General features: G+C 32.7%; 1 protein-coding gene across 2 annotated transcripts; it reads right to left on the reverse strand.

Moving 5' to 3' along the window:
• Positions 1-850: 850 nt before the first annotated feature.
• LOC134258432 (extracellular tyrosine-protein kinase PKDCC-like) lies at positions 851-13,291 on the reverse strand. Of its 2 annotated transcripts, XM_062740981.1 has the most exons (8): positions 13,076-13,291; positions 12,312-12,510; positions 9,520-10,292; positions 8,076-8,198; positions 4,093-4,301; positions 3,566-3,819; positions 2,155-2,331; positions 851-1,874 (listed from the first exon to the last, which is right to left on the reverse strand). In XM_062740981.1, the coding sequence occupies exons 3-8, from the start codon at positions 10,057-10,059 to the stop codon at positions 1,792-1,794; spliced, it is 1,386 nt and encodes a 461-aa protein (XP_062596965.1). In that variant the 5' UTR covers positions 10,060-10,292; positions 12,312-12,510; positions 13,076-13,291; the 3' UTR covers positions 851-1,791. The 2 variants fall into 2 exon arrangements, with proteins under 2 accessions (XP_062596965.1, XP_062596964.1); XM_062740980.1 differs by lacking the exon at positions 13,076-13,291 and having other exon boundaries at positions 12,312-12,759.
• Positions 13,292-14,085: the final 794 nt, after the last annotated feature.

A 14,085-nucleotide genomic window follows, 5' to 3' on the forward strand; every position in this document is an offset into this window, starting at 1 on the left:
TTATTTTTCAAAGAAACTTACAAAATGTCAACAAAAGTATTCCACCATTGAAAAGGAATGCCTTGCTTTGTTGTTAGCTTTACAGCATTTTGATGTTTATTTGAATGTTACTTTGCATCCAATTCTTGTGTATACTGATCACAACCCCCTGACATTTTTGCATAAATTGTCAAACAAGAATCAAAGACTGACTAGATGGAGTTTGTTGTTACAAGAATACAACATAACAATTAAGCATATCAAAGGCAAAGACAATGTTATTGCAGACGCCTTGTCAAGAGTATCGTAAACATACTAGATTTTGTATTAATGTACATGTTTTTACAATTTAAGTTTTTCATTGACATTCAAACTTTTTAAGGGGGGAGGTGTTGTGAGATGTGTATTGTTTTACTATGTATATAATTAGTAACATTAAGTTTCTTGAACATTCCAGAGTGTCAACATGTTTGGTCATTTTATCTAGAACATTCTTAAATTTTGTGTATGTCCAGATTGTTCCAGTAATATCATGTTTTAACATTTTCTAGAATATTCTAGATTTATAATACTGTATAAATACCCTGTCAATTCAATGCGTAGATATACAATAATTGTGAAGACTTTGGTCGTATAAGCACTATTGAGATATAACTGGGATATATTTTCACTGGGACATTGTGTGCAGCAACGGACACTCTGATGTATGTATTTTTAGATTCTTGCTAAGTTTGTACTTTATGTTTCATATACTTATTATATATTACTGTAAATAAATTATTGTTAAGTTTAAATTGTGTTATTGATCTTTGCTGGCATTTAGGGTAATTCTGACCCATAACACACGTTTTTGAAATATTAAGACAAAATAAAGATTGGATTGTCTTTATTAATATACAACAACATTGCGGTATAATGTTCATTTGATAAGCATATACCAGCAACCGTTTAACAAAGCAATATTACGCCGACAAACAGAAAACAGTTACAAAGTTTTACTGAAGACTACTGAACATAAATATCAACCATGGTTAAACCAATGGCTCGTATAGGCATCAGATGTAACCAAATATTAAACACACAAGTTCATATCAAAATGCCACACAAATGGAAACATTATGGAACAAAGCTTTGTTTGAATTACAAAGTTTAACTTGAATAAAATTAAACAAAATTAACAACAAATGTGAATTGTATCATGGAATGCTGAGGATTTGTGTAACTCTTGTTAAGATCTCTCAACAATATTACCCTGTATACATAGAGCACCTTCTGAAATCAAGATTATTGCACGGAAACACTTGTACGGAACCTCCAACAATACAAACAAAACACGTTGTAATCCTCAGAGGGGGGGGGGGGGGCAAAATGAAAATAATTTACATCTATAAAAGAAAAGTTGTATACGATAGCCAAGTAAAAACAGTGCATTGGATAACGAACAAATTTTAAGAACTTATCTACGTTCAAATTAAAGCTAAAATAATTCACATCGAACATGAACATGGTGTATTTTCCTTTTCGTATCAATTTAACAAAGATAACGAATCAAAGACGTAGGAATTATTTTCACGAACACTTTCGGGGATAACGTTGGATGAACAATATTTCTTGAGAGCAAAATAAATCAACTGTCTTCTAGGCATCTCCGCAGTCTAAGTTCGAATTCCCTTTTAACAATTCATTTCCAAAACTTCTGATGTTGGGAATTTTGCTCAAGAATTTCTTCGCACATATACCTCGTAAAAGATGAGCTAGTCAATCCAATCACGTGACCCAGCTATTTTCTATGCAGGAACACAAGTATGAATGTCACGTGATTCTTACATATAGTGACGTATTGGAGTTCTTTGATGGATAATCAAAACCATACTTAAAATGTACCAACATACGACCTGTACAAAAGAAAAAAAATTGAATTAATTAAAGATCAAAATGGACAATCTCTTAAATCCATCGCAGTTACTTCAATCAAGTTAGGGTTGGTTGGAGTATGGATGGCTTCAAAAACTTGCACAAAGAAAAATTATGCTATAGGCACTCCTCATCTTAACTGGTAAATAAAAGTACATCTCTATACATATATATTTATTTACCAGCTTGCCAGAAATTATTATACACATGTAATTCATATTTTCCCCTTCAAATTGACTTGTTCCGGCCAGTTTATGTTACCTGCCCAAGTCCTTTGCTTGGATACAACGAATCCACGACAGTCTGGGTCCGCGTCACAGAGTGCTGCCGCTTCTAGGACATCAAAAGCTGAGTGTGTGCACCCTGTCCCCGACAGCGAGAGGCGACATCTGTAGTCAAACTTTCCAGGGAGATCACTGCCAGGATAAAACCGATAATCTGCAATAAAATATCGATGGAACAATATATAACGGTGCCATTTAAAGCTTGTGTGTATCAGGAATGCACAACAAATAGAACAGATGTAGTCCCCCTGACGTTTCAAGAATGGGCGGGTGTTTTAGACTGTTTCTCAATACATTTGACATATAGAACTGTTGAGAGCCTCAATCATGACGCACATGTTGACAATAACCAGAACATCATCTTGTTTGAGTTTGATACAACAGTCAAGGTCCACACTGGTAACTGTGACTACTAGTATACCCTTAGAACATGACCTCGATTCTGGGTCATGACATGCCTCCTTATACATACTAAGTTTGAATTCACTCCAGTCAAGAGAATTACATGTATATGCCAAGAATAATTTTTTATACTACTAAATCAAATAACATTGACCCTGAATCAAGCTCTTGGAAACACCTTTACATCTTAGGCTCGATTAGGTCTATATGCAAGCCTCTACTCATACTACTAGTTCGTTTTTTCTTCCTTTCAAAGCATGACTCTTTCTAAATTAGTTACTTAAAATTTCTCATGAAGATTGGCTTTACATTGTGACCTCTCCCTTAAAATTGTTTTCTCCTAAGGTGAAAACTTGTGAAATTCCGAATACAGTGAAAACTGTCTGATCCGAAACCTGTGTAATCCCTCACACTGTAAATTCCGACGTTAAATTTATTTCCTATTTTACTAATTTTAATGTTAATTTATACTTTGAAATCCGGCAGACTGTCTTTTCCGTCTGCCAGGGCATGTCGAATTAGGCAGGTTACACTGTATATCTTTTATTCATCAAAGGTAAAAATGAGTTCAATTTTATTGATTTGAACTTTCTTGAAAACACTTATGGGCGAGTTTGATTTGTCTACACACCAACTTCATTGAACACAAACGTACAATACTGTTGATTTCCTCCATTTCTAATTTGACTTTCTTTGAATGTATATTGTTACTTTAAACACCACACTTTTCTTGAATTTGAATTTTGAGGAATAAGTTGAAGTACTTGAAAAATATACATACATGTATATATCAATCAGAAACGCCAAATATTTAAAGTTTTCATAAAAGTTTATAAATAGGCTTGAATACTTTACCAGTCTGAAACGCTATCGCAAGAATGAAGCCACTAGTGGATATATAAATTTCCAAAACTTTATTTAGGAGAGTACCCTTTTTGTTTTTTAAATTTTTTTCTTTAATAAAATAAAAACTTTTATTTACGTACCTTTCGAAAACTGTTGTTTCTGTCTCTTTAAATATTTTCCAGACACGTAAAGACTTTTGATTTTTTTCATTAGTTGAACTATTTGGTGAGAATTCAGTGTAAGATTGCTGTAACCCTCCACGACTTTGTCCACCAGAGGGCGCAGGGACTCGGGAGCACCGTGTGGCAATAAAAACGTTGTAAAATGGCGACCACCATTGTAAAGATTCTTCTTCTCATTGTAATTTAAACACGTGCCTTCTTTACATGGAATTCTAATGAAAAGAAAAATTTACTTCTGGATATTGTATTAAAAAATCCGACATTTGAAGTCCAAATATATATACCCCTTTAAGCTTTACAAAATTGCCAAAGACCAAAGACTAAAGGAATTCTACAATTCCATCATTTAATTCCGAATCAATGTGAGAATTTTGTCATAAGAATGCATAAATAGCGCAAAAACAGAATGGGGAAACGCTTTGTAAATTAAAGACATGTATACGGACATGATGTACCCATTATTTTAACATTAAAATCACGCTAACTTTTGTGTGAAGTTGGAGCTAGAAAAGTGAATTGTACAGTCTTCATTCTTGACACAACCGGGATCGCCAAATCCTACGTCATCAACATCAGATAGCTTAAGGGAACCATCCACGAGAACAAACTGCTGCCGCCGGAAGTCATTCATAGCGAGGCTGCCGTATGAACTGGAGGCCATCCACTCAATGATGGAAGAAACGTCAAATGAAATCTGTAAACAAAGCCATGTACACACACTTTAAGAGTGACATACCAAAAATATACTTTTCCTTTGTCGCTAGTGTCATTTGTCTAGCAATTAAAGTTTGGAGTTGTTATAATTGTTTTTGGTTATCTTTATTTAGAACTTTTGTTAAGTGTTTTCTTTGTGAGTGCGTCCTTATTGCTTAAGGACGTTCGATCCTGAGATTTTGAGCGTAATTTAGTCAGGTCCTTTATTTATAAAATTTTGCATCTTTTTTATGTTCTAACATTAAATCTGAATTCTACAGTGCAAATTTAATTATATTCAATGAAAAAACAGCGATTAAATTCCATTCAAGTAGAATTAAGATAGGGACTATATTTTGTAGCGGAAGGTTTTTTAGACGAAAATGATCAGTTTTTCCATTTTGAACTACAACAGTATTGTTAATATTGGATTCCTATTTTTCCTTCCTGGTTGTACAAAAAGCTGTTTTTGCAGTTAAATGTGTTATGCTGGTTCTGAAATATCTATTAAAATATTTCTTATGAATTCTATCAACAAAGTGTGACAAATATAGTAAATATATTCTGAAAATCCGGGAAAAAATTGAGCCAATTTATATCATACTCCCGCTTTTGATGATCTTTTCTAAATATTTATGATAAATTTGGCATATTTGCTTAAAATCAGAAAAAGTTTAAGACTTTAAAATAGTTTTCTTGCTTATTAAATTTTCAATGCCAGAAAAATCACTTTTTATTAGTGCAGAAAGGTCAAATAATTGATTATGCCAAGCAATTTAAAACGTTTTCTTTGTCACAATTTTCAAGTGTCTTTTTTTAAAACAAACTTAGAGTTCATTTTGTTTTATGCTTTTGTTGAATAAAAATATTGGAGGGAAAACGTCAAAAATATAATTTTTAATTAAGACACAAATTTCAGTGCAAAAGGGTCATATTTAATGTACTGTAGCTCCAAAAGAAGCGTATTGACCCCCATTTTTTGATTTGAATTTTAATTAAGCTATGTATGTAGAAACTAAAAATATACTTGGCAAAAAAAGTTTAAGACTTTAAATAAAAGGATCGAACGTCGTTAGGAAGAGAAATCACTTGTTTTTACTATCCCCTTATTTTCTCCCAAGTTTACTGTAAGTTGCACACACGAAAGAACGGCGAACGATAGTACTGTTCTGCGATGCCTACTTCCAAGCCATTTTTCAAAAGTTTACATATTTGGGTAATATTTTATATTTGTATATAAGCAACAAAAAATATATGAGCATTTTTAAAGATTTCACACATGGTATAGAATTTTTAAAATGTATTTTATCAATCTTATACATTGAACTTTACAATGTTTAAGGATATACGATCCTCAGCCAGGAAGGATAACTCTTTAATTTATAATTTAATTCAAAAAGTATCAAAATAAGGCTTGAAATTGAAATTTTTTCATGCAACAATTTTCATTTTATGCCTCTACGTATGATTCAATGCTCTTTAAAGTTTTAACAAACGTTATTTAAAAAGTTGACATTTGTACCTCATAAAATGAAGTAAAACTTGCATATTTAAAAAAATCAATTTTCTATTAATTTAGCCTTAGTTACCAATGTTTATATGCATGATTTGAAATTAGAAGTGATTTACAGTGTTTTCTTTGAAAGGAAACAATTCATACACTATGCATTATGAAACAATGGAAGTAAGTAGGAGAAAGTAAAGTCCAAATAATTGTAAAATTCATGCAATTTTCTTTAAAAGCCTGGATACCTATGATTTTTATTCTTAAAATGTATTTCTTGATCAATTATCAATTAAAAAATATGCAGTAGGTAGTTCAAATCGCATTTCCTGAAAAATTATTTTTTTAATTTTCCCTACATAATATGATTAAATTTAAAGATGAATTTTAAAGAAACACCGTGGGTAAATACATTTTAATTTGAGAATTTAGAGACATCTTTGTGAGCATTTTCAATTACTCAATGCCTGATTTTCAGAACCTGAGGATCGGATAACCTTAAGATACGGAAAGTTTGATGTTTTGAAGTCTGATTTCAATGGAGAAATCTTCCCCCTTTATGAAAAGAGTTGTAAAAAGAAGCAATTAATTTTTTGACACATGAATTAAAATAATAAATTTATCAATTACTAATGATCTATTCTTTCTATCTAAATAAGCTTTAATGGCAAGAGTGCATGTTATATTGAATTAGATAGGTGTAAAATGTAGGCTGGAATCGAAAATTAACGTTCGTAGTTCTTTGTCACTTATGATTTCAAGATCCCCAAAGTATCAAAATCATAATAAGTATTCTTTGATTTTGGGTACAATTCTTCTGTTTCCCTAATATATTTTAATTAGAGCTGAGTTTACTCCGAAGATAAGAAAGAAGGCTGTGTGGGGGATTCATCTGCCCTCGTTCATTCTGATAATTAACTGCTGCAATAACATTTACACAAGATGTAATAGATTTCAGCATGCCGGTTCCTTTGTGATGATATATATATATCTCCCTTTTCCTGCCTTTGTCAGAGAGGTATTAACTAAAACAATATTTTCCTTATTTTCTCCCCAAATATTCGGACAGTACCTACAGGTCGGGACATACAATTACGATGATATACTAATCTACATTTGTGAAGTATAAATGTCTATACTGACTGAATAGCACATAAAATTATTAGGTTTTTTTATTCATATAAAATTTTATTCACAGATAAAAGTGAATGGGATTGGGCAGTAGGCAAAGCCTATTTTAGCCCTCTCCCTACATAGTTTTAATTAGAGTAAACAAATAGTTTTAAATTTTATTAAAAAATTAAAATAAAAAAATTGAAAAAAATAAACCTTAAAAAATTAAAAAAGAACATAAAATACATAAATGTTTTAAATAAGATTTAGGGGAGGGGTTCAATAATATTTGCTATTTTCTTTAGAGCAATGTTATTTAATATGTCATCCGCAGAAGTCAGGATTCAGTGCATATGGTATTTTATCAATTTTTAAATAACCTTTTTTTTTAATTTAAACAACAGAAATATTGTTTACCAAGTACTCTAATCATAAAATAATATACAAGCAAAATTTCAGAAATTGAATTTTCACTCACATCTGAATTTAAATTGTCAGTTTTGCAGATTGATAAGTTTCAACCTGATAAAAGCCCGATTCCTTGATCTTGAGAGATAACGTAAACAAATTTAAATAAAGCAAATTGTGTATTTTTCTGCAATATTCATAGTTACTATAGAGCATCTCCATTAAAAACATACACATTGTACATGTATATTGTTTATATTCTACTGGACTTTTGCGAAGAGCACCGACTTTTACAGTTGACAGTTTACTTCGACATTTAAACCTGTGTAGGTACAGAACTGACTATATAGACAAGGAAACCCTTTTAGTGGTCAGAAGTAGGATGTTTGGGGCACTGGTATTTGAGGGTAGGGTAGTTGTAGGTATTTTCATGGGCAATTTATATGATTCATTTCAGCCCGTTATTTTCGTTTATTTATATGTGGATGAATAATTTTATTGCAAAAAGAGCTTCCGTATTCTGTTCAACAGACAAGTGTAAAGGTAAGCTGTCGACTGTGAAAGTCAGCGCTCTTTGCAAAAGTCCACTAGTATACATACAATATAAATTAATTTATCTGTGTAGAGTGAGGGTTTTAAAAACAATTAAATTTCTTATTTTAATCTACCTACCTGGAAGCAATAGTATCAATGTCCTTATTTCATCTACAAATAATAATGATTATAAATCTATTTATTGGGATGCCTTACTTTGAAGCGGTCCTCCCACGACATCTGTAAGATTTTGATCAAGTCCACACTTTCACCTAACTCTGTTACCATGGCGACCCCTTGAATGTTGCTATTGGTGCCTGGCACACAGAATCCTAACACCTAAAATCAAATCCACAAGCTATAGACCTACTCCATTTAATGGTGCCGTGTACACAGGATCTTAACAACAACAACAAACAACTTCTTTTTAATTTAATGGTTTCTGGAATTCAGAATCCAATCACCTTAAGTTTATTAATCGTTATATAAAATAACTCCTATTAAATGTTAGATGCCTCGTAACCAGAATCCTAACATATATAAATATCTATTTAAAAAAATCTACTTATTTAACTAATCGGTACAAAGAAAAAGCTTGATCTGTTAGTAAGTCGTATAATATAATCATTTTATTTAATTTTTTAAATTAATTTATTTTATTTATTTATTTTTGGAAAGATTGAAAACGTATCATAAGCAATTTCTTGTTTTGAATGTAGTCAGTTTACTTCCTAGCTTGCGATTTAAAACTTAATTAAATATTATCTTTTATAGAGAATTAATGTTATATGTGTCTTAGTAATACAGCTCTATAATACATGTTTATTATTTCATCTAAAAATAAAGTGCATACGTAATGTGTTTAGTTTCAACATGACAAATGTTCTAATGATAAAACAATTGAATTATTAAAGTTTAAACTTAAAGAAGAAGGGTTATTGCTTGGTTATGGTACATGTATTTTCATATACAGACGATAAAGACAAGCTAATGTTGATGCTACACCCTCGACTTGCCACGTCGTAAGACAAATGCAACGAATTTTATTAACGTCAACTTTAATTGGTATAGATAATTTTTTACACAGATTTACACATACGGGCAGGTGCTCGTCAGGAATTTGCCAAAAACTTGACCGATTATCCTTGACAAGCGTCAGAAGTCATGTCTGATTGTGTGTGACGTTTGGAAGAGGTTCGCAAACATGTGCGCAGTTTTTGTTGTACAAAAGTGAAGTGTTGAGTACATAGACAACACATTAAAAGTTTGTCTAGATGTCCGGGTGCTAGATTCTCCAGCGTTAGATTCGGTTTTTAAAATTACTGAGTCATGTTTAATACCAGTATCTTTTTTCAAAATAGTGTTTTATTCAATGTTGGTCAAATATGAACAATCTTTAGTTTGGTCATATATGACGAATTACATAAATTCTATGCCTTTTGTTTGCTACAAATGATGTACATAGGTCTTATGTTAACCTGAGAGAAATTAAATCGTTTTACCAAAGTGAACTTTATATTAAGCCTTGTACCTGAATAAAATTTTATCAGAAAATAGTTTTACAACTATCAAAAGAATGTTTTCTCATATTTCCATTTTTCACTCCCTTTTAATTTTACTACCATATTACTATATGAATGAGCGATATATCACACCATACCTTAATAACATTTTCATGAGCAATAGCTTGCAAAACAACAATCTCTTTGACAATTTTCTGAGCTGCACGATGGTAACAGTCTCCATGACGATGACCTTTAGCCACACATGACTTCAGATGTTGACCTTTGACATCCACTGTTTTGATTGCCACTGGTAGTCCTTTGTAATTTCCCCTATAAACAGCCTTGGTCCAGCCCGATTCCAGGTAGGTCCTGTTTAATATATCCACAAAATCCTCGCACTTGATAAGATTTTCCGAGTAAGTCACGGACATTGGTGCCTCGTTTTGAATTTTTATCACATCTAGTCCATTTCCTGTAGACTTCTCCATCAGCTTACGCAGACGGTTTTCAAATGTTCCATGGAGACTGAAGGGAGTTAATATCATACCATTTGGGTCTTTGATGTTCCACAAAGACTCTGCTTCTAGTCCCACAAACCGCCGATGGAGGGCCACATTTAGTCCCAGAAGAACAATCACAGAAAAGGTGCACAGCTTCCATACCGAGATCCGCCGCCAAAAAACTCTTAGCATCATTCAGACTAAGACCCCGGGAAAAGATCATGCCCGGAAAGTCCCCAAACAGTCTTAGAGAAGGACTTCCTGGAACTTTTGGATTTCTTTTTAGGCATCTTGTACACTAATCCATTACATTTATTAACTCTCTATGTTATTTTCTTTGACCATATACTTTTCATTGAATTTTCAGTGCACATTATACATCAGTCTGGAAATGGGAATTGAATAGTTCAAGACAAAAACCCTGGCACCTGAAAAACAAGAGTGAAGCATGAGATCTGGTAAGTCGGCTAGATAAAATATCACGAACACATGCCACTGGATTCACGCACCGGTTAGGCTGTGGTAGTTTTTAACTAAACCGTTTCAAACATAAATATCTTAAATAGTTTGAAGATAATAAAAATATACAAAATCTGACATCTGACAGACTGTTTGTTCTGCTGTATTCCCTGATTCCTACGTCTGTACGGTGTAACAAATCGATTCGGTAATGCCAACGAAATACACCAATAAGAAATACATTGTTATTTAACCCCCAGACCTCCCAAATTAATCAAGATATAGCATTAGTTAATGCATTTGGTTTAATATCGTTGAATATTTTAACGTTTTGTGGACTAGACTATTGATTGCCATCTTGACACGATTATAAGCATGCTGAGATATTGTGTATTTATGTGCTTTAGTGATACTAGTAGGAGAACACCTGAGGCTGTTGCTAGTATCTTTCAAAAACACTGCATGTGTACCGGACTTTGTCAGTTTATCTTTAGCATCAACGTCTTGTTCAGTTTATCAGACCTAATAAAACACATTGCTTCGACATTTTAACAAGATCCAGCAGTGTAAAAACAGGTTAAAACTGTGAAAAATCAAAATAATAGGATCTCTCTCTCTTTCTCTCTCTCTCTCTCTCTCTCGTGTCAGTCGATATCTGAATGTTTTGTCTGGAGACTTCCCGCCAAGCGCGTCCTCTCGTCTGCTTTGTCGCCTTTGTAGGAGATTTCACGACTCCTATTACAGATGTCAAGCGAAAAAATACCCCCATTCTTCTCCCATCATGTATTCTTTGTATAAAACATCACGTCAACTCCAACTGCCTTTTACAAAATGAGAAAAATCCAATTAGAGCGACTTGGGAAAATAGCTGTCCTATTCAAGTATTTTTCTCTTCAAACTGAACTGTCGCCTTATTGCAATTTAAACGAAAATGGTTTAAGTAGAACTAAATTCATAGTTATCCAAAATAATGTTTCGTTCATTATACACATATAGTTTAAACTTTTGTAAACCTTGAAACCTTGCCTTTGTTAAAAGAACAAAAAATATTTGCAAGAAAATACACAAAATTTTTATTTTAATATCGTTGATTATATACAAATACAAAATCACTGACAGTTGCAGAATTACAGATATGAAATGAAACCTTTCATTTTATCAACATTTTGAGGTGGATCTGATTCCAGGGTTAAAAATAATGAAACTTGAGCAAGCTGAACGGCTTCCTCTGACTTCTCTATTTCTATAATGGGAATAGTATACAAGGTGTCTTATGGCAAAATGTACTAAAAGGATATAGGCACTAAATTTGTCTTCGCTGTTGTATTCTAAAAACTGCCAATATATCCCTTTAAAAATTTAAACACATATTTATGCTCTTTTTTATATTATGAAAATTTAATTTAAAAAGATAAAAGATGGGTGGAGTTTGGACGGAGAGGCCTTATTCTAACTTAAGCTTCTGATATATACTGACAAATTATAAACATCTGAAATATTTTTATCTCACTATTGTTTAATATAATTAATAATTTAAAAGACAATACTTACTTTTAAATTTATCATCAGTAGGGGATGTAAAGATACGACTGAAGTATATCTCGGGGTATCAGGATACACGTAGACTGCATCACGATACGTATCATATTTCACATTTCATATATTAAGACAATTTTACAATATGAAGGGATACATGTACAGTGTAGATTATTTCATCTAATTCACAACACATCACTATATGTAACATTTATTAAGCTCAGCAAGTCACTTCAAAAAAGACAAAAAAAATCTTTAAAATGTTATGACTCTGATACACAGATACAATGTATATGATTTTGTACCGATTCGTGGTAGAATTTTTGTAGTATACCGGTATATCGGCCAACCACAACCACATATTGTACCCTCTAAAAACGCAAATAATATTTGGCAATATATATACTGTCACTTACCAACATTCACAAACTTGAGAAAGTAAAATTACTTACTTATACGATTACAAATAAGCTGGCAATCCCACGTGTGTCTTAACTTCTGGCGGTAAGACTGATAAATTTATCTGCCTGCGATCGGTGACACTGTCAGCTAGCGGCCCGCATTCCTCTGTTCTACCAACAGACCCCTGCTACAAGGAGGCCAGCAAAACTTCCAACCTCGTGTCTCAGCTTACACAATATTAATGATTTCCTTCAACATAGAAATGCAAATATAATCCATACCGTTTTCCGAGGAAAAAAAGCGCTGTGTTGTATTACTGACGAATGAGAAAGATCACAAAGCCGTCTAGTGTTCTGAAGGCCTGATTAAGACCAGGATCTAGGAAATAAATTAAAGTGAGGTCTCTGTTTAATTTAAAGAATAAGAAATCCAGAGTGATTAGTTTCAATCGTGAAACTGGAGGCTTTGCTGCTTATTTTCGTTTACAGCTTTTAGTACAATGCACCCCTCTCTCTCGCTGTAGTTCGCCCCCCTTATCGAGGGTCAAGTCGGGTCACATTCTCGTAAAAGGAAATAAAACAAACCAGAGTTTAGACATAGGCCAGACTCTAAAGGTCAATCATTATGCATATTAGTGAAAATCGTCAATATTTATACCAGTATTAAGGTATGGAAGGAGATTTTTCTGTGCACTTTTAACATGGTATAGGGGCCTCAGCGTACGTTCTATCATTCTTGTGATAGTTACATGTATTTCGAAGAAAACCCTACACCACCCTGCAAAAATCATTTATCTATCCCTGCATTAAATTACCTTGCATCCAATAATTCAGAGTGGGCACAGGCAGTCTAGCTGTCCTTCAGATTTATGCAATTCTCCAGCCAGAGTTGTGTAGAAAACACTGTCGGGGATGGAAAAAAGAAAGGAAAAAGAAGGGTATTAGATCCACTACTAAGACACAATAATTGTCCCCAGTGACAGACAGCGAGTACAGAAATGTAAGTCGCGGTGTATATATTGATTGTTACTCCTGTGCGATGTCACTGACGGCAGAGCATAACACTAATAAGCTACATGATTAAGGCGTGTAATTTGGTGCTTAAAGTTGAAATATAGTCTCAGAGAGAGAGAGAGAGAGAGTTAACGTTACAAATTTGGAATTGACCTCAGCATTTGAGTAGTGTAGGAAATGTTGGAATAAACATAGGTATTAAATAATGTACATGTAGATTATTGATATGATTTTAGATGAAATGAGTTAGATTTTCATTGGCGAGCATAAAGGTTGCTTTATGTAGGGAGTTCCATACCTGTATTCATTTATTTTAATCCTCAATTTTTGAAAGTCGAATTAAAGCGACCTGAAGTTCTGTGATATAATCTTAAGAATAATGTTTTTAAATATTTCACTTTTAGAACTGAAAGTAAAATATTGACGTATGTTTATTCACCAATCAAGGGCCCACAGGGGGCATGAACAATTATTACAAAATGATAACATTGATTAAATATATTAAGGATATAACAACTTGTGATTAAGTTTGACATTGAGAAGTGCATCACCACACTGGATCAAAGGCATAGAAACCATAGAATGATAAAAGAAAACACAATTAAATAAAAATGATAGATATAAGGTAAATTAAAATAGGATACCCAAAATATAAATGCTTCAAAGTCATTCTTATCATTAAAACTTACTGAATCAACTCGTATTAACTCAAAGATTAATGCGATTTTGTTTTTGAATAAAATAATTTCCCCCCTATTTACATACTTTTGATAATCTTTTTATTACACTTTAAAAAGTTGCCTGCTCTTAA

The sequence above is a fragment of the Saccostrea cucullata genome, unplaced genomic scaffold, assembly GCF_032062105.1.
Source record: "Saccostrea cucullata isolate Sc308-1 unplaced genomic scaffold, CSIRO_AGI_Scuc_v1 ctg4, whole genome shotgun sequence".
Classification (NCBI taxonomy): domain Eukaryota; kingdom Metazoa; phylum Mollusca; class Bivalvia; order Ostreida; family Ostreidae; genus Saccostrea; species Saccostrea cuccullata.